Source organism: Orcinus orca, chromosome 12 (assembly GCF_937001465.1).
Source record: "Orcinus orca chromosome 12, mOrcOrc1.1, whole genome shotgun sequence".
NCBI lineage: Eukaryota > Metazoa > Chordata > Mammalia > Artiodactyla > Delphinidae > Orcinus > Orcinus orca.
In genome coordinates, this window is record NC_064570.1 from 10104274 (window position 1) to 10131222 (window position 26949).

Genomic DNA, 26949 nt, shown 5'->3' on the forward strand with positions numbered 1-26949 from the left:
ACTCAACTACATTATTTTGAATGTGAAATACAGTCTTTATGAAAGTTCTCAACATGCAGACCACTTAAAAAGTGAAGGAAGTAGCTGCTTTTAAATCTAAGGCGAGGACTTCCCTGGTGGCGCAGTGGTTGAGAGTCCGCCTGCCGATGCAGGGGACACAGGTTCGTGCCCCGGTCCGGGAAGATCCCACATGCCGCAGAGCGGCTGGGCCCGTGAGCCATGGCCTCTGAGCCTGCGTGTCCAGAGCCTGTGCTCCACAACGGGAGAGGCCACAACAGTGAGAGGCCTGCGTACTGCAAAAAAAAAAAAAAAAAAAAAAAAAAAAATCTAAGGCGAAGGCACTGTTACACACAAATTCTCTAACAGAATAAAAAAATCCAGTTGTTTGGGGGACTTGGAAGAGGCTGCGATATGGGCTCAACATCCCGGTTTCACTGGCATCATCATCTCCATCATCACCTGGCAAATGAGGAAATCAGATTTCAAAAGTCAAGAGTCTGAAAATTTCCTATCCTGCCCTGAAGTTGTCACCTACTCTCATGCTCTAAATATATAAAATCATCCGAGACTCATGGAAGAAAACACCTCATTGCCCTTTACAATTAAACAGAAGGTAGACAATCCTAAGAATCAGTAGACACTATCTGTACACATTCAAGGGAAATTATGTACAACACCACAGGCTCAACCCTAACCTATTTGTCACACGTGACATCCAAGTTATGAGAAAGATGCCAAGTGATAGGCCGTAAGATATTTTACACTCCACATCCCAGCTTAGACCTGCACAATGGTGCGTGCGGGCACCCAGAATCCTGGAACTGCACGTGATATGCTCTGCTCCCCGTGGGTCACACCACTGCTCGACCTGAAGTCTGTGCCCAGGGGCCCAGACTCCTCACAGCCGAAGCTAACATTGATACTGGTGTGTATGTGGGAGGGAGGAGGGGGTACCCAGAAAACATCCTTAATGTAACCACCCCTGTAATAACTATTTCCAGTAAATATAGATAATTGGAAACTCAGAGAAACAGGCAAGTCGAAAGACAGGCAGGCACCTCAGCTTTCTAACGTCTAAAACAGTACTCAGGTGCACAGCATTCATTCACTAATGCACGATTGTCCTTACTCCTGAAATCTTGATTTTCAACCTATATGCCAAAACCATGCAACAGATAAACTGTACATCTAAAATATATTTGTACCTGTGATCTCCTATACACATGTATGAATGAGTTAAGTTTACATGCTAGTTCGGAATGCACTGCACATCAATGATTTATATGCCAAGAACGTGAAAGGCTTAATGTAAATAAGCACATTGTTATTTTCATCAAAATCCACTTTGTAGTAAAAACATGACCACACAGCAGCCATAATCTGAAACTGCCCTGCCTAATATGGTAGCTATTAGCCACGTGTGCTTATTTCAATGTAATTAAAATTTAAAATTCAATTACTCACACTAGCCGTATTTCAAGTGCTGCATAGCAACATATGCCTAGTGGCTAACCTACTGGACAGCAGAGATACAGAATACTTCCAACACTGCAGAAAGTTCTACTGGACAGTGCTGATCTAGAATACCTAAAAGTTCTTATAACTTTCTGCTACAAATGCTGTAAAGAGGGCAATATTCAGACCTAAAACTCACTCATACTTTTCCTTTTGGGGGCGATTCATTTAATGAAAATCTCATCAAGAGGTTCAGTGGAGTGACAATCTGCCCATCCCTCACCCCAGATTCAAGCCAAAACTGCCGGTCAGTTAGAGAAGCTTAAATGGTCACCAGTCACGTAGTGCCTACTGAACGATGAAGGACAGATGCTGTCCCTAGAGACCACCTCCAGAGGATCACTTCCCACCAGTGAACCAGCACTGGTCTGGAGCAACTTGTATTTTCCAGCCTATGAAGCTTACTGTCAGACTTTTCATTTGTAAGTGTTCTGCCTCCCAGGTGCCTATCTCCAGAATCTGAGCACTGGCTTCGGCAGAGACAGAAGGTGTGGGTGTGAGTTGGGGAGGGAGCAGATGGCTTATTACAAGTCTACGCAGAAACTGTGTACCTAGCCTCCACGAGTACATGAAAGGGCCTGGGACACATTCAAAAAACAACTTCTTTTTTGTTAATCACCCACTAGGCTCACCCTTCCCTCTCCCCTTGCACAGGCAGTGGTGAGCAAGGAGGCAAAGCCCCCTGTACCACAGAAGTGGGTGCCCTGGTCTCTTCCCCAATACCAGGCTCTCAGTGCATGTCTTCCCCAAGGTTTTGGATGCTTGGAAAAGACTACACCAGTTTTATCTTCCCGAGTACCCAGAACCTCCTCGGTCCTGGACAGCTGTTGATGAAACGTAAAGCATGAGGCATGCGTCAGATACACAGTTGAATATGAAGAAATATGAAGAAGTAGAGGAGGCCCTTGCATCCGCTACCTGCTCTTTCCAGTTACCATCCCGACGGGATAGGCCATGGCTTCTGTGTCTCATTACCTGAAATCTTAGGCCCCTCAAATGGGACGGCTTCATTTCTAAGATCCCAAGACCAGGGGGGACTATCTTCTGCCTTGGATGCATGACATTCAGGGCTCTGTTTCTAGGCCCTTCTGGGGATGAACACAGGTTGTTCTACCTTTTCTTCATGTTTATCTTGAATATTCCTCCTGGATATAGAGAAGAAGCCAATGCATATAATCGGATGCAGCAATATTAACTGGTTTACGAAGTATAGATAGATTTTCTTCTCTCATACAGAAAACTTAGGTTTGATGAAAATAAAATTATCTTAATAGCAAATTATGTATAACTTTCAATATTATAAAGCTTTTATATGTCTTATTTCATTGTAAAAGTCATGTATAATCCACAATAATTTTGAAAAATAGTCCTAGAGCATACATAATAGGAGTAGAGTCCTAATTGTTCTGGATACCCACCTAGTCACTGACCAAGTCTCTTAGGATAGTATTGTGGTTAACGTGTAGAGTATGACCTAGAACATATAGCAGCTCCAGATTTATTATACTTGGATGAATGGCAAAACCAGAATGTCAGAAAGTTCTGCATTTGGTCTATTTAACTTTTTATATTAAGAGCTGTCATGAGATAAAATTTACAGGTGACAAAAAAAAGTAGGAATTACACTAAATACAATGGATGATAACAGGGTCCAAACACACATTAGCAGGCTTGAACAATGGACCCAAACAAGACCACATTCAGAAAGGGTAAATGTGAAAACTGTACTTGGGTTCAGGTACAGGATAGATGAGACATATGCCTTAGAGGTCGTTCACATCAGAGTGCCAGAATGGGATGCAGCTGTTATAAAACCTGGCCCCCTAGTATCATGACAGTCCAGAATAAAGTGGGTGGCAGGCTGGGGCTATACCGGCCATAACTTTGGAGTATTCAGTTTAGTTGTGGATTCGTATTTGAAGGTGCTTCCACAAAAATGAAGTTTATCAAAGTGTTAAGAACATGGTAGTAGAGGGACCTGAAACCACATAATTGGTGAAATACTTAAAGCAACTAGTTAGTCTCGTGAAAACTCAGGTAAAGTAAAAACTATCTTCAAATATTTGAATAGCCATGATATAGAAGACAGATTTAGACTTAAGAATGCAGAAGTAGAATACAAATCCAAGAAAACATTTCAAGTTAATATAAGGAAGAATTTCCTAACAATTTAAATTACCAGAAATAAAATACTTTATGAAGTGGTAAGTTCCACTGCAAAAGGCATTCAAAATTATATTTTAGAAGCAATTCATATATCAGATAGGGAGGGACATATATATATATATTATGTGAACTTTTAAGATTCACCATGATTCTAAAGACAAAATAATCAAGAATCAACAAATCATATGTAACTATAAGTAGCTGGCTTCAGACCAAGCACATTAAATAAGCGACAGAATATTACTTATTAAAACTTCAAAAGTTACATTCACTAAAACCTTTACAAAATGTCCTACAGTTCCCCACAACTGTGAAGTCTCTCCTTTAATATCCCTATGTGAGGGTATAGTATAAGAGAGGGACTAAACAGAAACCTGAAACAAAAGAAACATTTAAAAATAAAGTTACTGCTGCAATTCACAGGAAAAGACTGACCAATTATCACTGTCATATTCAGAGTTTAAAAAATATGTCATTCATTTTTAATATTTTAAAAGCTTAGTTCCTTCTTAGAACTTTGTCTCCTCTGAAATCTTGCAAGGTCAGTCCCACAATGGGTTAAGTCCAAAAAATAAAGAAGCAACAGAGCAAATCTGACTGCATGTTTGAAAAAGCCTATAAAATGTTACAAGCAAAACAGGAAAGCCTGTGTTAATAATGCATAAACCAAAAGAGAAAAAAAGCTACCCATTTAATGGAATAATGCTTTTATCCTTGCAGTTAAAATGAAATAAACCATGACTATTAATCTAGTAAGACCATGTAAAAATGTAATTTTTAAACATTTACTAAAAGGGGATAGTTCAGTAACCACTCTAAAAATCAAGGCCTTGTGTACAGCAGCATTTAAACGCTAAATACCAATCTCCTGTCTGTGGACGCCATTACCCACCCTGTCGCCATAGCAACGCTAACAGTATGCCTGACTTCAAAGACAAAGATGTAATTTCAGACTTCCAGCAGCCAGAGGGGGTGGTAAGAATATTCTACCCAGGCGGTGTCAGCTGATGATAAATTATAAAAATATCCAGGAAGGTTATGAGGCGGACTGTACCATATATTCTCATATTCCCGGGGGAAGACTTACATTAGTCAAACACACTGGGAGATAGCAAGAGTAAAACAAAAAGTAAACAAGGAAGAATCTCAATGGAATTTGGTTTTTTTCTTTTTTAAAATTACATGGTACAGACTTCTGCCTTCCTTTTCTCTTGCTCCCATGAGAAAATAAAAATAGCTTCTACCATCCCCTTTCTCATTCAAATTAAGAGTGACTGAAGATGTGCAAGGCTGTTCCAAGGGACTTGCAAAACCACCTCCATAACTGCTACTCCTACGTTTGTGAAACTCCAGCATTTGTCAAAAATTGTTTTAAGCACAAGCAGCCAGCTAAGGGAGCAAAACTGATTTGTGCACTTCAGCTACTGGAGAACAGCTACCCTAACTCTTGGAGCCTTTTTCCAGCCACCCAATCTAATCCCAGCATACTCAAGGTATTTTTTTAAGCCCTCTGAAGGGAAAATCCTGAAAAACAATTTGCCAATTTACAGGTTTTTGTGTCGTAAAAAGAAAAATACCATAAATAAAGCTGACATACAGTGTTGTTTCATGATTTTGCAGCCGAACAGTTTTTAAAAGCACAAGCCCTTACAGTTGAGAGAGCCACAAAATCCTGAGCGAGTAATTTTCCTACAGGTAATGAAATACCAAACGCTGCAGTTAAAAGTCTTTTTGAAGATTCTCTACAAGGAGGAACTACCAAACTACTAGGACTTGCTTTTACTTGAAGGAAGTTGTAAATGACTAGACTGGCCAACAGATGAACAGAGGTAGTTATATTATAATGCTATTGTTGTTTTATAAGAATAAATATATGTTAAATTTTCTTTTTGTTAAATTCCGTTGTATGGTTTAGGGCTCAGAAAAGCCCCATTCCCTACCAACAACAGGAGCACAACACAGCTGCCCCTTTTCAACAGATCTGAAGGACACACCCTGTTCCCCTTCCCTGAAAAGGTTGATGGATGGCCAAAAGGGAAAGATAACTGTGGACTCAAATCAGGGCTGGTGTCAAGATCCTTACCCCCTATTGGGTCACAGGCCCACACCCACTCTCTCTAAAGCATAAGGTACAACCACCAAAATATAGCTTAAGTCTAAGTTTTTTCCATGGCTAGTCCTGAGAGCTTGGGGTGGGATATATAGATATATCACGCCAGCTTTAGCGTTCCTCCCCACTAACACTCTGAAGGAACTAGACAGATTATGGATTTATCCTTTTTCTCCTGAAAAACACATCTCCAATTTGATAATGTACTCAAGCCAAGAGGTACAAGAAAAACAAATCGTATAAATTTTGCCACAAGAGATAAATTGGAGTGGCTATAATTATTAAGTCATTTATTGTAATGTTTGTATTGTAAAATTTAAGCCATCATCAATCTCACCAATTAACCTTAAGTCCAAATCTCATAACCCAAAGATTAGCAATTTTCTCCCGTAAAAACCAACAACAGGAAAACGCCAAATTACAAAACAAAATGTCATTTATTCCTCAAAACAAAAAAAAATAATAAATTGATAAAATATACTCTCTTTACAACTGAACTATTTGCTTTACTAAATGGCTTTCATCCTACAATATATAATATGCTTACAAAATAATTACTTTTAAAAATTACTGCGAAATGAAAATGGTTCAATAAGCTACTCATTTGGACAAAATTGCTGAATTTATAATTGTGACATTTGAGCAAGTTATAGAAAAAAATAGCCAATCATTCATTTGTGTAACAGGATGCCTAATTTAGGCCCTGGATAATCATCCCAAGTAACATGAAAAAACTTAACATTATAAAAACCCAGAAAACCCATATTTTGGCATCATTATTCATTATTTTCTCAGGAGTATATGTTCCTTTATAGAATATTTCCTTTTACAAAATAATAGGGGAAAAGTGATATTCCTTCTTTAATAAATGTTTTTTGCATTATTTAATAATTACATAACCTCATTTCTCCCTCCAATCTTGATAGTAAGGAATGCAGCCTTAAATTTAATCATTATTTCTGGTACTGCATTATCATGGTTTGCTTGTGTCTACCTTTTAAAAACATTTTTTAAAACTTTGTATTCTGCTTTGAGTAGTCTCAGTTTATACAAATGTTTTACTGTAGGTCAGCTCAAACCCTTTTTAGAAGCAGCCAGGTTATAAATTCTATATAAAAATATCATAGGAAATGAAAACCTTCTGTCACAACAGGACTCTTTGAGTTAAAAGTGGCCATTGGTATATTTAAAAGTAAACAAATTTATTTATAATTCATAGGGACACATGTTGAAAGACATCCAAGCTCTTTTTTTAAACACTTTTGTAGATGAAAAAAATCCATATTCTTAAATTTGGCCATTAAGTATCTGGGTCATATTTTATATCGGAATGCCACAGTATAAAAACATTCAGTCCAAGGCCAAAAAATGTATTAATTACATTAAACTTTATATATTTTAATAAGAAACTATGTTTGTAATGTTTATAGGTAAAGTCAGAAGTAAAACTGGCGATGGTCAGTATAATACACAAAGGCTATGACAAGATAGTCAATAAAATGTTGGAAAAAGGAAAATATCGAATCTATTTACAACTGTAAAGTCATATTCATTTCCTCTATGATTTGTCCAGGTACCTTTTCACTAGCTTCCATTGCTGGCTAAATATAGTTGACTTATGAATTAACCATTTGCAGAAGTGCCCTATTTAGGATATATAGTTTAAACATCAATTAATACAACTGTCTAAAAGAGCAACACTAAAAAACTGGGTGTTTCTCCCCTACAAAATACCACCTGACTCACAACAACATATATTTATTTAACATCACTGAAATCAGTTGAGATGAAAAAAGGCAGAATTCAAAAAGGTATTATTTCCTACATCGATATAATTATTTAGGCATGTCTAGATAGATAGATAGATAGATAGATAGATAGACAGATAGATAGGGTGTGTGTATGTATTTGACTTAAAAGGATATCTTGTTATTTTACCTGCAGTCACGCACTAAAGATGTGTCATCAGTCACACCTGGTTTTTCCTGGATGACTACTAGGGTTCACACAGTTCTCTCAGAAATCTGAAAATCCTTTGTGAAATCTAAGGAGTTCTAAAAAGCAGACTTCACTGCTAGCAAAGTAGATTTCTACCCATGCCTTTGCTTATGCCTTCTTTTTCTTTTCTCTCTCTTCTTTTAGGTGATTTTATTTCTCACTGATAGTACACAAGCTGGAAGGAGCAAGGAAAAAGTAAACTCCAATCACTGCAGCTGTTTAGTTAACTACATTGTTATAGTTAACTAAAAAAAACCCATATAAAACCAGTGACCACCATTACATTTTTGAACTATCAATATATTTCAATTGTCTAAACTATTCATCTGTAATTTTTCCTTAGTAGTTAGCCATGAGATGAACCCTAGAGGATTTTTGCCTCTTCATCCCCATCCTAGCCCTCCCCCAATAATTCAGTCTGCAGTACTTAAACCAAAAATTACCCGCAGTCATGCACTAAAGATGTGCGAAATGCAATTTCAAAGCAGAAGGAGGGCAAACAAAGGCTAAGAAATTGACATTTATTGAGCACCTACACATGTCACAAGTACTACACAAGAGGTTTTATATGTGTTATATCTCTGGTGATGCAGAGGGGTCAAGGGAAGTACCAGGCAGTCACACTGAATGGATGGCAAGTGTGAACATGCTGTGTCAACCATAACATGCATAATTAGGTACACTTTTCAAAATCTGATATCTCAAAACAGGGTCAAAGTCTAGTCAAAGATGACTAGAACTTTATTATTTTGTCTTCATCCCTATAAAAATAGAAAGTGCAAATTAAGTCAGGAAAAAAGTAGTAAAAATAATAAAATTCCTCATGAAGCCACTCAAGAAAGCCAGCGTGATCGTTACTCTATCAAGCCAAGTGATCACAAAAGTGCTGGCAAACAGTGTTCTCCTTTTTCTAAAACCACTAGCGCTGATAATATGTGATTAAAAGCCACTTGAATGTCTTGTATAAAAGGTGAATATAATTTTGATATAGCCATCACTGCTCTTATACTTTCAAATATTTAAGACTTCCAGAAAATGACAAATCATTTCCTTGAAATAACACATACTGAAAGTATGAATTCTGCAGATTCTATAGATGGTGCTCTGAAGGTAAAATGAGATAATATGTTAAAATATTTTAAATAACAGGCATCCTGAACACAGACCTGTTTTCTTGTTGATCTCTTATTGCTGAATTGTTATAGGAAAGAACAAACACTAATAAGCTAGTGAAATAATTAAAATTTTATTTTTATTTCATTACAACTAATATAAAATTTTAAACAATGGAGGTAATCAATAAATGATTGTTAAATGTAATTGAAATTTTCTGTATAAAGTGAAATCTTGTGCCTTTATAGTGGATATCAACATTTAGGCGTGCTAGCTCAGAAAAGCCTAAATGTAGTAACTATGAAAAGTAAGAACACTTGGGGCAATTTACACACATTCATATTTATTCAAGGACACTCATGATTTTAATCAAAATTGGTAGAACGGTTTTATTTTTTTAAAAAAGAAGGACTTTAGGTTTAACAACCAAAGTTTACAAGGACACTGAGGTGTACGCAGGAACAGGTATATGCAGACAGTTGCTATAATGGAATGAGCTACAGACTCACTGTAACTCCACTGCTGTCGAACTTTGAGGCAAGTTTCCTGCCATTTTTGAGTCTCTATTTTCACATCTGGGAAACAGAATTTTTAAAAATCTGAATCAAATTAAATACGTAAAAATACACACTTTTTTTTTTTTTTTTTTTTGTGGTACGCGGGCCTCTCACTGTTGTGGCCTCTCCCGCTGCGGAGCACAGGCTCCGGACGCGCAGGCTCAGCGGCCATGGCTCACCGGGCCCAGCCGCTCCGCGGCATGTGGGATCCTCCCGGACCGGGGCACGAACCCGTGTCGCCTCCATCGGCAGGCGGACTCTCAACCACTGCGCCACCAGGGAAGCCCCAAAATACACACATTTTAAGAACTCATTTATATTAAACTTTTGCTCTGCATGTAGGAAGTGAAATGACTACGCTTTAAAAATGGAAGAAAAAAGTGGGGAGGGGCTTGATTTAAAAACAAACGAACAAACAAACAAGAGAGTATCCCTTCAGAGTGCACAGTTATCTCCCTGAGGTCCCATTTCCTCTGCTGGGATTCAAACGTATCACAGAAATTCATGGTGCTTAAAGGGGTAAACCATTTCTAAAATAGAACATCTTTCAGAAACAGCATGTTAAAACTAGGTTCCCTGCCCCCTCCCACAGTCACCCTAAAAGAAGGAAAAAAAAAACCACACACACACACACAAGACATAAATTTGTATACTAGGCTCACAAACCCATATACTCAAAATAAGTTTCAGAAAAGAGATTATGAGATAACTAAGGAATGTTCCTCCAAAACGAATTGGTACAACAAGAACAAAGTCTAAATCATTCAAAATTAAACCAAACAACACAATATAAAGTAACCCGTCCCTACCCAAGGAAAGGAACATTTTAGGATATAAACTTACTGCACTACCTTAAAAGCAAAGATGATGAGACCAGCCACGAATGCCAATTGAAAAAAAAAATAATAAAGTTTCTTCTATTTCTTGAGACTGTACTCTTGTCTTATTCCAATTAGAGTTAGAAACTCTCTGGAATGATCTGCTGAGTTGTTTATACAAACTCTGCTATGATATTCTTCAAATAGTCTCCAAGAATTTAAATGAAATGTAAAGTTATAGCCAATGCAATCATTCTTTTAACATCAATTCCTATTTATGACAATATTTTAACCCATGTAAAGAACTATACAAAAAATAAGGCTTTGGTAGCAAAGATGAATTGCTCCCTTTTAGGAGTTTTAGAATTCCAGCACAGTTATTCAGAACTTGCCTTTTAAATCTCATAAAATCTCTGGGTATTCTTTTCTCCACAAACCAACTCCCCACCACCCATTTCCCTGTGTTTGTCACCAACACCACCATACCTCCTGGTCATTTAGTTTAAAAACTTAAAAGCATCTACCATTCATCCCTCCCTTTATTTCCACAACTTTCTCCCTCTGTGTTCTCACTGCTATCACTTTTTAATAATCTGACTCAACCTCATTATTGAGATAATACAATAGCTCTAAACTTGTCTCCCTGTCTCCAGCAGTAATAAAGGCATTTTGAAAAATGAACGCTTTTCATAACTAAAAGGCATGGTACAATTCACTTGTCTTGGTAACCTAAAAGTCCCAGACGTTCAGAAATAGAAGAATGGGGTGGGATGTGGCTTTGAGCAGGCAAAACAGATGTCAGGAAGTCCTGTCTTTAAAGTTCATGTGCTTTACCTAGGATATTCACTAAAAATCGTACTCTGGGCATATTTATTCTTCTTTTACTAGCAGTTTCTAGTAACAACTGAAAATTTTATTTATATAAAACACGACATTTTATAATGGTACCAAATAAATTATTATATATATAATAAATATATTATTATTTTGAAGCCAAATTTTCTCCAGATACAGATACTTACAAAAGACCAACCACATATTTTTAGTGTCAGAAGGTACTAAGTGGCTCACTGCACTCAACCACCCAAACCCAGGGGAAAAATAAAGACTAATGAAGATCCCTACTTACATTAGAAAATTTTGAAAAAGAAGAAAGAGTATCGGTATCAGGGCAGGTTTCAGATGGGGGCAGGATAATACTGTACTGTCCTGTCACTCAGTGGCCTCCAGGTTCACTCATTCTAGTCTACTTTGAGAAAAGACGTTTACCTGTGGATCAGGTATAGTCTATGCCACCGCCTCAATGAACACCATTTTGTGCTTTGATAGAAAGAGAAGTAGGGACTTCCCTAGCGGTCCAGTGGTTGAGACTCCCCACTCCCAACGCAGGGGGCCTGGGTTCGATCCCTGGTCAGGGAGCTGGATTGCACATGCCGCAACTAAGGATCCCGCACACCACAATGAAGATCCCGAGTGCCGAAACTAAGATCCAGTGCAGCCAAATAAATATTAAAAAAAAAAGAAAGAAAGAGAAGTAAAATGACAAGTAAAAGTAAGACTTGTCACATAGCATTCTACCCAAATCAAGACAGCAAGCTCCAAAGACTTAAAAGGCACACAGAAACAAACTATAGAAATGCAGGGGGCATTAAAACTGGTTTGGGTTCATTAAAAAGAAATGGTGGTTTTTATGTCCCTGGGTTGCTAATATTTCCACTGGTGGTATAGTTCAGTTTAAAAAGCAAAGAGTTATTATGCAATTACTTTACAATATACAAATGTAAACCTGGCGTGTCAGAAGTAAATAGAGACCTCAGGTGTAGGCCATCAGGACCTTCCTTCCACCAGCATAAAATTAAAATCCACTCACACCTGATCATCTTGGTTCAGAAAACTGTCCCTGCTGGGTTCCCACCGGTGCAGTAGGAAAAGGCATTAGACTGTGCATTACAAAGACAAGATTTCATTGTCCTGCAGCTTCCTTATTTGTCTTTTCTACCCCCCACTTTAGCAGGAGGCCATAAAGTTACCTGGAACATGTACTTTTCAACTTCTCACATGGACTTTTCTTCTCCCCAGGCTTCCCCGACTCATATACATCAGACTCCCAAACTGATCCCATGGGGAGAGAGGGGAACCTCTGCAATCCCTGAGATGTTGGAGACGGAGTCCACAAGAAGGCCCACGGCTCCCGCCTGACCTAAAGAATAAGGCTAGGCGCTCAACTAGGCAACCCCAAATCCTTAAATATGTTCAGAGGCAAATGGCTCCTAAGAATATGGGAGAGGGGCCACCAAGGGCATACACAAGCTGTTACTGAAGATTTCAAGATGGCTGCACTTCTCTCATTCAACTTCTCCCTGAAAGCAAAGAGTTCATTTTGTCAGTGCTTTTCTCATATACTAACAAACAAAGCCTTAAACGTAAAATCTAGGAGTCGGAACATGCTCCAACATTCATTTTTCAGACAAGGACACACACGTCCTGAGAAGTGACATGAATTGCTCAAGACCAGAACCCTGGCTGAGACCTAATCCTGCCTCTGCCATACAGCATCATCACTACAACAGGTCTCCAGGTCAATACATATCATTTTATCAAAACAAAGTCATCATTCCTTCCATACTAGTCATTATAAGCCGTTCACTTTCATTTCTGTGAGAAGGGGGAAAAAAAGGCAAGTGATATAAAATGCTTCTAATGAATCATTTTTATAATGATCTGATAGTAAAAAATGTTATAGTTAACTATTTATATCAGTCCAGTCTAATAATCAGGTACTATTTAAAACAAGAGAACTCTAGAAAATTAGCTATCAATAAATGAATACTAAAAACTATGGGTTTAATTTTAGAATTAATGTTCTCACACACACTGAATGTGGACAACATGCACAGAGGCACACAGCACGCAGATCCCACTGCAAACGAACACTACTCTGAACACTTTAAAAAGTCAATGACAGCCCGGTAATGAAATAAAGGGAAAAAACGCACACACCACAATCTAACATTGGATAAAAATGCAGGTCGTATGGGAAGAGACAACAATAGTACCTGGACACTTTTTTTTATTGAATAGAATGCATTATGAAGAAAAGTGGTTGAGAAAGCTTAGTCACTTTTTTGTGGCTTAAAGCTTTTTTCCCCTCTTTTATTCCAGGCTTAAACAAAGTTCAGTGGGGCATCAAACCGCCTGTTTTAAATTACAGTCTGTATTTTAAAATAGAATGCATGCACGGCATGTTCCTGAAGCTAGGGGGTGGGAGTGTTATTCACGGAAAATTGAAGGCTTGTTGAGTCAATAATCTTCTTTCACACAGTAACAATTTTCAGCTAAAATTTCTTGACCCAAACAAAGGAAAACGAGACCATTCAGTTATTTTACAATTTAGCAAAGGCAAAGAAAAAAGATGAGAAAGAGAGAGACACCTCTAAAATTTTACATTGTGAAGGAAAAATAGAAATTTTTGCTCTCAGGTAAGAACCTTCTCTACATGTATTTATTTCCTCTCCTAAACTGACAGTTAATATTCAAAATAGTTCCTTCCAGTTCAAAAGAAAAATAAAAGCCATTAACCAGTCCACAAATGCTACTCTGAGCTCCTGTTGGTTATGTATCTCTTGTTACATACTACAGATGTGCGCCTTCAGTTACAAACAAAGTGAAAATCTGCAAACTAAAATTTACTTCCTAGCTAACTTGGATAATGTAAAGTAAAATGCATTCAACTCAACGTCTTACAATGGCCATGCCTGTATAATCTGGAGGAAGCCCGCTACCCCTTCTAGATGCCAGTGAACAGGAGAAGCACCAGGAAGAAAAGGAGGCGGCTTTCTGGCTCAACATGCCAAGAACTGCCATCTGTGGAAACTGAAACGGCAGGTTAAAATACGAAAAGGTACCTCTTGAACATCACTCGTTTTTTCGTTCTAGCATAAAAAATTAAAATTAAAACTCGAAGGAGCTACGCTGCTGCTAACTGTCCTACTGGAGCCCCCATGCCCACATGTGAGAATCCCTCACACACACGGCTCTTTGTGGTTTGTACTAAAGCCCAACACTGCGGCTCACGCCCTTGTGCTCTGAGACGGCCCTCTGGTAAAAGAGGCTTATGCCCAGGTATGGTTCTGCGGCTATTTGCATTCAGACCTGACAGTTACGTGCACCCCAGCCTGTGAGGCCACAGAGGAGGCTCCATGGCCTCTCACAGGTCATCTGAAGAGCCGAAAGGCTGGTCAAAACCTTCCAGTCTCCCATTTGTTACAGCAAAATTTGTATGCTGACTTTCCTATTAGCCAGGAATATCTGCATTTATCATCGCTTACTTAATGAGCCTCATTTATCAACTACAGATCATAGTTATCCTTCTATTATCAAAACCAATATCCTGAAAATCAGTTATGTTTCAGCCTCTCTTCATCTCCAATTTTGTCTAGTGTCTATTTTTTTACAGTACTCCATTATTTTTTTTTTTGGAATTGACAGTCCCATAAAATGGGTTAAAATTCATTTCCCCCATATTTTAAATGGAAAGCTTCAGAATATTATGTAAAAAGGTCTACAGGAGGTATGCTTAGTTCAAATGTGTTTTTAAAAATTAAATGAATTTCTGAAAATAATGCATCACCACTAAGCAAATACCTCAGCTCTAATGAATTTAGAATTATCCATCTTTTTCAAAAGGACTGAAAGATCTCAAATTAGAAACATTTTGCACACAAACATTCGAGTTATTTAAAAACAAACTATAGTTCTTTTTAAATATTAATTTATTCAAGATTTCCATATATTTAGCCTGCTGTAACCTGGAAGAAATCCAAACTGGTAAGGTTTTATTGAACATTCATTTACAGAACAAATATTTAAGTGGAAGATTGTTTTGAAAGAGAGAGAAACATACCTTCCCACTTCCTACGACTTCTTACCTTGCTCAAGGTTCGAGTATTTCCCCTATTTTCAAAATATCACAAAAATACTCTGGTGGATAAAATTACAGAATATCACATCTTAAAGAAATAATCCATGTGGGAAAATAAACATCTGTCAGAGTCACTATCATTTTTCCTAAATTAGGACTTTCAAGTAAGGTCTTTTCATATTTCTCTCAAACTGAATCCAAAAAGAACTGTCGTCTCCATATAGAATAGACCAGAGACTAAAATTACATTTGCAAATTATGGTAAATCCTAGGTAAGAAACGGAATGTTGTACGCTCCATTTAACACTTCTCCAAGATATCAAAATGTGTCTGTACCTTCAGTTTCAAAGTTATGCATAATGGTTAACTGTGTCTGCAGATGCTCTCGCTGACAAGACACACCCTTCAGAGAACCTCCTGCTCCATTCACCAGGTGCCCACTTTTTAAGACTTCCATGACTTCAAGACCCAACATACCCTGATAACATTTAGGAAACACTGGTAACAGACAGCTGATGTCTTCAGCTGCACACAGGGATTATCACTGCTTGAACACTGAGAGAAGGGGGACAACAGTTTAAATTTCTCTTTTTATTAACTTAGAATTTTTTAAATGTTCAGGACGATTTGAGAACGATCAATCAACAGAAGACAGTTACACTCTTAACCTTTTAATGACAACCACTTAATTCAAGCTCAAGATACAAATTTGAAAAAGTTTGGAAAAAGTTCATTCAGCAGCCAAACATCTCATTCTTACCTGGTAGATTTTAACTTTTGCAAAAACCTGACAACTAACAGGTTAAGATCATCTTAACAATTTGTATTCTTAGATGGATTGAGAACTTGGTAAAGGCAAAACCCAGTTAAAAACTGCTCCGCCTAGCTTTTCCAATAGTTGCTAATTGTTCATAGGAACTATATTATCAAATCCACACACTTAAAATGTCCCTATTAACATATCATTTTTCATACATGCTTCCAAAGTACATGACCATTTACCCCTAACCCAACATGTGTCATTAAATATTAATAAAACAAACACACACACAGAAGTATTCTTTTTCAATGAAGGGAAATCATTGCATGCTCTGTTGCTAATACCTAACTCCCAAAGAATATTCTTGGTAATAACAGTTTTTCAACCATTCTCTTTCAGGCTTCCAATATCCTGTTTAACACCCTCTATTTCAAAGAACAACCAGCATATACCACCTCCTTCCTTTCACAAAGGGGAAAAAGAATACGTTTTATCTAAACCTCAATACTTCCTTCTAATTGCAAGCTCAACAAAAGAGCCATAAGCACGGTTCCACAGGACATTTAGGGTTTTTACTAAACTTGGACAGATCAGACCCTTTTCATGTCAACCTCTTTAAATGCTTCCTATTTAAGAAAGAAAGGGTCAGAAAGAGGTTTTCAATGACCTGATGGGCCTTCGCAAAGGCCTTTAGAATATGACTGATCATACTCTGTATCTTAGGTAAACAGAATAATGGACCTGCTATCTGAAATACAAACCGGTGGCAGGTCTCTCTGAAGAAAAAAACAAATAAGTTATTTCTAAACTGAGGAGTATCAGCAACTCTTCAGATCCCTGGAGGAGAAAGCACTATTTGCTTAGAACAAGGAAATTACGGTAAATCCTAGGAAAGAAACGGAATGTTGTACGCTCCATTTAACACTTCTCCAAGTTATCAAAGTGTGTCTGTACCTTCAGTTTCAAAGTTATGCAAATGGTTAACTGTGTCTGCAGATGCTTTATAATAATAGTATAAACATGTAGTTACTTTATTCACTGAATTCATGATTACTGTTTGTCAATTTACTCACTTTTACAATTAAAAATATACATTATGGTGTTCCAGCGCATAAGACTCTGTGCTCCCAATACAGGGGGCCCAGGTTCGACCCCTGGTTGCGAAACTAGATCCCGCACGCATACCACAACTATGAGCATGCATGCCGCAACTAAAAGATCCCGCATGCCACAGCGAAGAGCCTGCGTGCCACAACTAAGACCCAGCGCAGCCTAAATAAATAAATATTTTTCTTAAAAAATATACATTACTAAGAAAAGAATGTTTCACACTACTTTTAGATTAATTATACAAAACTGCCCACTTTTTCTTCTCTTGAAGGTTAAGGTTACCAAAGTAAAACTCAAATGTCATTTTATAATAAAAGAAAATAGTTATAAGAATAAAACCACCCTGCCAATACAGATACCACATCCATATAATCCTTTAGTATCAGTAGCATATGGAGAACATAGGCTCTCCTGATGTCAATTCAATACCTTGGAAAAGATCCTGTAAGCAATTAAAAGAAAATTCTGCAACTAGGGGAAGAATGTACTGAAAAATTCTTACATAAATTCTATTAGGAAAATACTTACTGAATAAAACATAATAAATACTGTGAAAAGATTCTAGTCTGTTGAGGGTGAGAGGGAGAGGCAAGACAATTATAAAAGTAACTGCAATAGGGCTTCCCTGGTGGCGCAGTGGTTGAGAGTCCGCCTGCCGATGCAGGGGACACGGGTTTGTGCCCCGGTCCGGGAAGATCCCACATGCTGTGGAGTGGCTGGGCCCGTGAGCCGTGGCCGCTGAGCCTGCGCGTCCAGAGCCTGTGCTCCGCAACGGGAGAGCCCACAACAGTGAGAGGCCCGCATACCGCAAAAAAAAAAAAAAAAAAAAAGTAACTGCAATAAAAGGATGACTAGTAAATGCCATAAGAGATGAAAAAGTTAAAAAAAGACTCAACAAAAAATGTATTAAATCATAGTTTGGGGGTCAGAGTGTAAATTGAGATATACTCAATGTTTATAAAATAAAGGAGTTGATAAGCTATAGCATTTGTTTAGACCTTCCACTGTATATTTTACTTAATGATGGCTTCACTTCGTATCAATATTAGAGGTAGAAAAAAACTATAGAATATGCTCAAATTTTAAGTGATAATATTCCAAGGAGATAGAGTCAGTTCTTCAAGCTAATTTTTATGTCACATGCTATATGTTAAAATTTGTTAGTAATGGTAACACCAATGATATGTAAGCTAATGAACCTCAACAGGGAAAAGGCTATATGATTAAGAGGTACAGAAAGCAGTAGACATTATTAAGGAAGATTTGTTCGGAGGTTAGGTCTGAGTGCATTAAGTGAAAAGCAAATATTACTGGTCACGGCACCAAGACAACAAGACGACAAATATTAAGTTATCAGTCATTGGCTTCATGTGGATGAGCTGAAGAACTCGGTCAGATGGAAAACACAACTGCATTAGCTACTGAAGATCACCAAGAACTTAATGAAATGCAAATACAGACAAATACCAATTTAAACAATGGTGAGAGGACAACTTGCTGAGAGAAGCAAATTCTAGATCTAGCGTAAGAAAATGCCTTGATTTCTTGTAATGGAAAGTTAACTGTATAACAAAAACACACTACAGAAAATAACCCACATGCAGAAAAACATTACAAACTCTATCCATCTAACTCAATTTAAGCAAAAATTTAAGAAACAACTACTTAAGAAGCTTCCTTCTTATAGTCACATACATAATGGATAGAGATTTGATTATACATTAGAATCATTTTTACCACATATTTTTAAACATACAGATAAGACCCACAATTTCCTTGGTTCAAAATTACAAAACGAGAGATTACAAATATGATGGATGGCCTTTAACCTTAAGTAAAAAGACAAAATTTGCATCACTAATACTTGAAAAGGAAAAAACACAGCAGAAATCTACAAAAGACCTAATAAATTCAGACGTGATAACAAATACAGTCTCATGGTACTTATAGAATCAATTTATCCAAGTTAGAGTAAAAATACATATTAGAGCCATATAGAATACCAACAAATCTCTCCCCAAAACTGTAATTACCTTTGTTTTATATAACATATTGATGCAGTGTCTATATCAATAAAAATATATTTCTAAACTCTATATAGAAAAACTTTCTACACAAACAATACCTGTTGAAAGAAAAGTGGTACACCAAAATTCATTTACTTAAAGCCAATTTTCATCTTAACAGATTGGGGGCAGGAGGTTTAGTTAGGTACAACCAACCAATCTACAATTTGTCCTTTATTCAGTAACTGATGCTTCTATGTACTCAGCATAAAACCTGGAAACTTTCCTCTCTAAAAAAAGATTATTGAAATGTTATTGAGTATATGGGTGTGGTATGCGCCAAATGTCATGTACAACATTCTTTACAAATGCCGGTTCTCAAATGTTTAGAAGTCACATAATAAATCTTACTTAATGTAAACATGTTTGAAATTCAAATTAAAATCAAAATCAGCATGCTATTTATCTGTGAGTTACAAAAAGAAACCACCAATTAGGGCGTTTCTTTTTTTAATAGCTTCGTAAGAAAATTTATATTATGAGCAACCTTAAATCCCCTAGGGAAGGAAGTAAGATAAACATTAAAGAATAAAGTTAGCCATTGTATGTATACAAATAGAACCATCCAAAAGACTTAAACTGTTGAAGAATATATTGGTTCACTTCCTAAAATACTCTGAGCTCCTTTTCCAGTAATCAACTTTGCACCATCCCAAAGCAGAACTCTTCAGTTTTCTGGGACTACCACACTTCATTCTCCCCCAGTTATGCTGTACAGTTAGCTGAAAGTCAACCACTGATTCCAAAGCAGAGCAATGAAAAGAAGCATAGCCTAGTAGGTGACACAGAAGTTCAAATGGATATGAAGAAAGCAGTACGCTGCAAACTATTCTTATAGCTCTGTAGAAAATCGGTATCAATCTTTAACAAATTCTCCAACCTGTAAAACAGTACACATCACCAGCCAATGACAAACCTAAAAAGTTGGGCTTATCTAAAACACTAAAAATCCTGTGGTAAAAAAGTAGAATTCACTGTCCACCACTGCTCACCTTCCCACGAGTCAATTTAAATTTCCTAAAACCACAAGCCAATTTCCAAATGTTCAGCAAATGTTGCATTTATCAACAGCATTCACGTGCATTTGCGGATGCAGGTGCGCACGCACGCACGCACACGCACACGCACACACACCCCCCCCATGCTCACCAAGCTCTGAATTATCTGCTGAATAAAAATGCTTACAGCTTAGAACACAAGAGTCCATTACCTTTTTCATTCCTTCAAAAACCAAATAACTAGATAATAAATATTCCAATGTGACTAAAAAATGACCACAGTAAATTTCACCCACTTCCCACCATAGAAATAAAAGCTGTAAAAATTAGGGTTTCAAATACATGTGCATCCGATTCAAAGATATTACACATCCTGTAGCCATCACTTACCTTCTACTCTACGGCTACATATAACTTAAAAATGGGTATGGTATGTGCCAAATGTCTTGTATAACATTCTTTACAAATGCTGGCTCTCAAATGTTTAGAAGTAACATAATAAATCTTACTTAATGTAAACATGTTTAAGATTCAAATTAAAATCACGGTTAGTCTGAGTTCCTGTCTTAAATATGACTTCTTAATAGAGATTAAGCAATAACAATGTCTTCACATCAAAATATTTTAACAAGAAAATATATATAAAAATTTGTTGGCACAAATATATTCTTTGAATTTTTAAGGAATATCTCATTTAAATGAGGTTGCCCATGGGGGGATAAAAAAAAGAAAATTAAGCCCAGGTGAACTATTTAAGGGCATTAACATGTAACCTATAATTTAGCTACTACTCTAGTCAATATATACCCAATAATTTGCTAATGGAAATACTTATAAGCTGTATTTTCCAATTTTAAACTAAAATACTTTCTTTTGGGTGACTTCTCGTTACATGAAGTCCCAGAAGAAATTCAAACTACCACTGGATGCCTTATCTCATTCTTTGCCAAATGGGAATTTCCTTTACATATAACTCCTATATAGATACCTCTGTTCTGAATCACTACCAGAAAGCAACAGGCTATGCAAAGCACAACTGTACAAAAGAAACACCTTTCTGCCACAAAACCTGTCAGCCAAATATAAGCTTCCAATTGGACTCAGAGATACCTACAACACTGGACTCGGAGACACCTACAAATGACTACACAGCTCCTTTGAGAAGGAAACTGTCAAATAAAAATTAATAAATCACAAATATACCTGAAATCCATAAGCTTCTCCCCCAAGTCTCAATATAAAGTAGAATAAACAAAAACCAATGCTCTTTTTAGAAATCTGTAACTCACTGAATTTCCAAATCAGTACATTAATAGTCTTACTGGTAAACTTGATGGTCTTTCTTGTTGTATTAAGTTCAAGTCTTCATGGTTGGGTTTTCCAGGAGCCAAAGGAGGTTGAGACCTAGTTCCATAGCCTTCCTGAGACATATCCTAAACAAACACAAATATAAAGAAATATCTCAGTGAGTTACAAGCTTCTTTGGTAATCAAGATGAAGCAAAGGCTTATCACAAAGTATCAATTCATCTTACATTTAAGCAGACATCTATGTTATAATTATCATTTCTGTAACACTTTCTCAAAAGCAAAAATAAAATACAAAAAGGCAGTGAATCATCAAGAGCAAAAATACATATAATTAACAATTAAATTTATTATGCAACCATACAACCTAAAGACCATATTTGAGTTCTGCAGGAAGGTGACAGTCAGTAATAGAAGGGAAAGAAAGCCAGCTATAACCAAACTCTCTTAAACCACAGCAAACCAAAAGCTCATGTTATTGTTTAATTCTGATTTTGGTTGAACCGTCTTTAATATTACCTTGAAAATGTAAAATAATTAATGAAAACTTTATTATCAACTGACTTTTAATATGCCCTCTCAGCAACCCACAAAACAACACAGTTATTGAGCTGACAGTATCCTGGGGTTTCTACAAAACCAATAAACACTCACGTATAGAATTTCATGTTCACGTGGCACAGTTACCAAAGAACCACAATAAAGAATAAAACAGCAGTGGGAACAAAACACACTAAAAAACCTACTGAAGTAGAGGAACTTATCAGTAACATGGCCTTTCTGGCATCCTGCTGAACACTTTTCCAGGAGGAATTCTGCATGGTTTCAGTATTATGCTGAAATATAAACCAAATACCACGCCAAACTTACTGTATTGCAGATCTCTAGCTGTTTAACTATGCATGCTCAGTTACTAAACATTCTACCCCCATTTACACCCGAAGTCAAACAGCAGGACAGAGTGTAAAATGCTTATTATAGCATGTCTTAATTGGCACTGAAAGTTGAAGAACCAGTTTCTGATTGGGAAGAAAAAAAAGAATGGAAAATATCACTTAAAAATAAAATTCTCTCCTTCTTCCCTGTCAGTTTAAGTATGTGTTAGAATTAAAGAAACACAATATACAAGTTCTACTTCCCCTGTTAAATTCTCAAAATATTACTTTAAAAATTAATGAGTTGAAACCCTATAAAAAGCTCCTGCTGCCCCACCCCTCTCCCATACAGTATACACTTAAAATGACACAGCTTCTTAAGCCAAGAAACTTTGGACCAATAGCTGGTACTGAAAGTACACAAGCTGTACCAACTAGACTTCACTAGCCAAGTGCTGGTGCAACCTGCCTTTAAACAGGCTCTGAAGCAAAGAGCATGCCAGCAATCCAGCATTTCCCAAGCAACTCTTCTTCCTTTTACATAAACCCCCCAAACAACCAAGCAAGATATCTAGCCTCTAACAGCAGTGCAGAATGCCCAGTCAGTACTATACTTTAGTAAGAGAATTACACTCAGTTGTCCAGGTTTTTATCTGATAACGTTTAGGTGAGGTCTCCGAACACAGGCAGCCAAGGATATTTAAAAGGGTAGCTCCTCAGTCTGGCTGCTGGCAGAGGTTAACAATTAGACTGGTGGGGGGGGGGGGGCAAAATCTCTCTCTCTCTCTCTTACACACACACACACACACACACACACACACACACACACAACTTGCTCTGGATCCCAGACTTTCACTTGTCACACGGACTTCCAGCTGCATGTCCTGCAGGTTCCTTTAGATTAACAGCGAGGACTTCAAAATCAAGCCAGGAACAAGGCCTCCGTTCAGGGACCTTCACCCTGTTACCAAAAAACCCCCACGAAGGAGCAGAACGGCCACGCAATGGGCAAACAAACTAGCAGATCCCCACCTGTGCCTCAAACACACACATGTGCACACAAGGTTTACGGGCAGTGCTTAGACACTTGTTTTAGTAAACTGTTAAGAAACAGGAACAGGCTCACATGCCCTATGCTTATAAGCCTTTTACATTTCCTTTTGTTTTCTCTTTGTGGCTAAATGAACTGATTTTTAAACGAGCTGAAAAAGACCGTTACAACTACGGTAAATACACATTTTAATGTGGATACTGTCCCCTCTAAAATAAGCAACACTGAACTAACAGACTATGAAAGCCATCATGAAATTTTACTATGACTTTACATTTCATTTTTTAAGGCTTAAAATTTTTAAATAATTAGATCCCACCAAAATCTCAAACACTATTCTTAACCACAAGAGGCTTTCCGTTATTAAATACAGCTGGAAATAAAACCAAAACAAAATTTAGTGAGAATCACTGAAAATGGAACTTGTTCTGCTTCAATTTATGTTTGAACATAAGGATTAATTTAACCGAGAGAACATCCAGAAAAGGTACCAGGTTTTAACCTAAAACAACCATCATCTACATAACTTACACTGGGACTATAAAGGCTACATTTGGCAGCTGTAATAAAGATATAAAAGTTATATAGCATAACAAACCTGAGGTTTTTCCCCTTCTGAGCTATACTTATTTTCTGGTAGATACTTATTTTCATCTCAGGAAAAGTAAGTAGGAATAAGTAATTTAACAGACAAGAAGGGGCCAATGTCTATCAGAAAATAAGAAATACGTTCAGCACCATATTTTATAAACAACAACTAAGCACAGCCTTCATGTTTAACACATCACTGCAGTCTCTGATATTCAAAGGTTTAAACCAGTGCGCACTAGTTTGCACACTAGTTCACACACACAGATTGTCACTGTGACAAATACACAGCTGTGACTATTTAAGAGAGCATCACACTGTAATAATGCTACAACGCAAAGGAGCCACACAAGGGAAGTGTGGTTTATCCTTTCAGAGCCCTTTATCAGTATTATTTTTCTTCATCTCACTCACAAGCTTTTCACCACTGACTGATTCTGGTTTTAACCATCTTTATGTTATAGATCAAAGGGAAAACAGAGACTGACTCACAAAACAAAAAAAGTGTGAAAAGAGCTTGAGATAGGGGCATGTACACATTTGTTTCAGAAGTTTTCACTTAGATGTTACTTTTAACAAATGTCTAGGGACTTCCCTGGTGGCACAGTGGTTAAGAATCCGCCTGCCAATGCAGGGCACACCGGTTTGATTCCTGGTCCGGGAAGATCGCACATGCCACGGAGCAACTAAGCCCGCGCGCCACAACTACTGAGTCCGTGAGCCACATGTACTGAGCCTGCACTCTAGAGCCTGCGAGTCACAACTACTGAGCCCATGAGCCACAACTACTGAGCCCGTGTGCCACAACTACTGAAGCCCGCGTGCCTAGAGCCCGTGCTCCGCAACAAGAGAAGCCACCGCAATGAGAAGCCCGCACACCACAACAAAGAGTAGCCCCCGCTTGCGGCAACTAGAGAAAGCCCGCACACAGCAACGAAGACCCAACGCAGCCAAAAATAAATATAAATAAATAAATTTATTTAAAAATATGTCTAAACATTTATTGAATACCTTGTATGGACCAGTCCCTTCACTGGGTGCTTAACATCTTACGGTGTGAAGGATGACCAGGAAGGAAACACTAGTTATACTGTGCTATTGTGAGGAAGGATAAGATCAAAACTATGTCCTGGCTCTAGTGTAGAGGCCAAGAGCAGGAGTACTTCTGTTTTCTTTTATAATGAAATGAATTAAGTACTAACGGCAACATGGGACTATGAAGAAAATGTAGAATAAAATGTCAAGGACAGGGCTTCCCTGGTGGCACAGTGGTTAAGACTCTGCCTGCCAATGCAGGGGACACGGGTTCGAGCCCTGGTCCAGGAAGATCCCACATGTGGCAGAACAACTAAGCCCGTGCGCCACAACTACTGAGCCTGCGCTCTAGAGCCCGTGCTCCGCAACAAGAGAAGCCACTGCAATGAGAAGCCCGCGCACCACAACAAAGAGTAGCCCCCGCTCGCCTCAACTAGAGAAAGCCCACGCGCAGCAACAAAGACCCAACACAGCCAAAATAAATAAATAAATAAGTAAGTAACGTCAAGGACACTTATAAAATATTTGAGGGGCTTCCCTGGTGGCGCAGTGGTTTGAGAGTCCGCCTGCCGATGCAGGGGACACAGGTTCGTGCCCTCGTCCGGGAAGATCCCACATGCTGTGGAGCGGCTGGGCCCGTGAGCCATGGCCGCTAAGCCTGCGCGTCCGAAGCCTGTGCTCTGCGACGGGAGAGGCCACAGCAGTGAGAGGCCCGCGTACCGCAAAAAAAAAAAAAATTGAAAAGGAAAAATATTCCCATGGTATGAGTTCAAAGGATACAAAGAGATAAACAATGAAAAGAAAGACTGTCTCCTACTTCCCAGGATCCCTTCCACAAAGCTTACTGCTAATAGGTTATTTATCTTTCCACAATCATTCAATGCACAACCAAGTATAAATGTGAATTTAAATCTTTTCCTTTAAAAACAACTGGAGCGTATTTGCTGTACACAGTCTATTCTGTGGTCCCTTAACAATACATTATATATCTCCTTCTATATCTGCGCCTAAATATCTACATTATTCTCTTTTTTTTTGCTATGCAGTATTGTATTAGTCACTTCTGTGACTTGTTTAACCAGTCCCCCACTGATGGACATTCAGGTTGTTCCCAGTCTCTCCCTACTTCATACAGCACTATAATACACATCCTTGTGCATACATCTTCAGCTGAAATACTTCTGTAGCGTTACTCTCCACAAGGGGAACTTCTGCCGAAGGGTTGGTACATTTAAAATTTTGATGGAGGCTGGCAAAGTGCTCTCAGCAAAAGGAGTGTCAATTAACACTCACAGTCTATCACCTGGCTAAAGATGTTTACCTCAGCATCAGGGTATGCCCAACCACAGTACAAAAGGCAGCAAACTCAGACCAGGGGAGAGGCGGGAGGACTGGTAGATAGTAACAGAAGAAAACAATTTAGACAAACCAACAGCTGTGGTACTAAGAGGCTGGGGAGGCTAAGCCAAGAAGCGAGCAAACACTGGCTGTCTTCAGAGTCCTGCAGAGAGGGCTTCAGCTCTGAAACAAGGGCAACGGGGAGCCACTATGGCCTCTAGATCTAGAATGAGACGATTCTCACGTTAGTTAAGAAAGGTTTTTCCAATAATCACATGAAGTACAGATGTACCAGAAAGAGAATCATGATGGTACTTATTACTACTGCAGTAATCTAAAGTGGGGTGACGAGGATCTGAGCAGCCTCATAGCATCTCACAATATCTAGGTCAGAATAACTTCTCGCTCCTTTTCTCTTCCTGCTTTGGAAGCTCCTATCATCAATCCCAAATACTAATGGGAAACAGATAGGGTCCTGGCACGTAAGACACTGTAGTGGAGAGGAGAGTGCAATCAACTCCACAGAGAAAATGCCTGCTGGCCACACAGGGCTGCCAGTCACATGAACTCATCACTCTGCCCATGAAACTTCCCGAGCTACTGACCTATTTTAGTTTGTAGAT

At 38.0% G+C, this 26949-nt stretch overlaps 1 protein-coding gene across 4 annotated transcripts in view; it reads right to left on the minus strand.

The window, feature by feature from the left end:
- The window catches only part of ARID1B (AT-rich interaction domain 1B), a 412194-nt gene that overhangs the window by 236645 nt on the left and 148600 nt on the right, over positions 1 to 26949 (minus strand). For all 4 annotated transcript variants that reach the window (XM_033404288.2, XM_033404280.2, XM_033404248.2 and 1 more), the window contains one exon: positions 21455 to 21565. In XM_033404288.2, coding sequence (XP_033260179.2) covers positions 21455 to 21565 — 111 coding nt within the window. The remainder of the gene's footprint in view (positions 1 to 21454; positions 21566 to 26949) is intronic.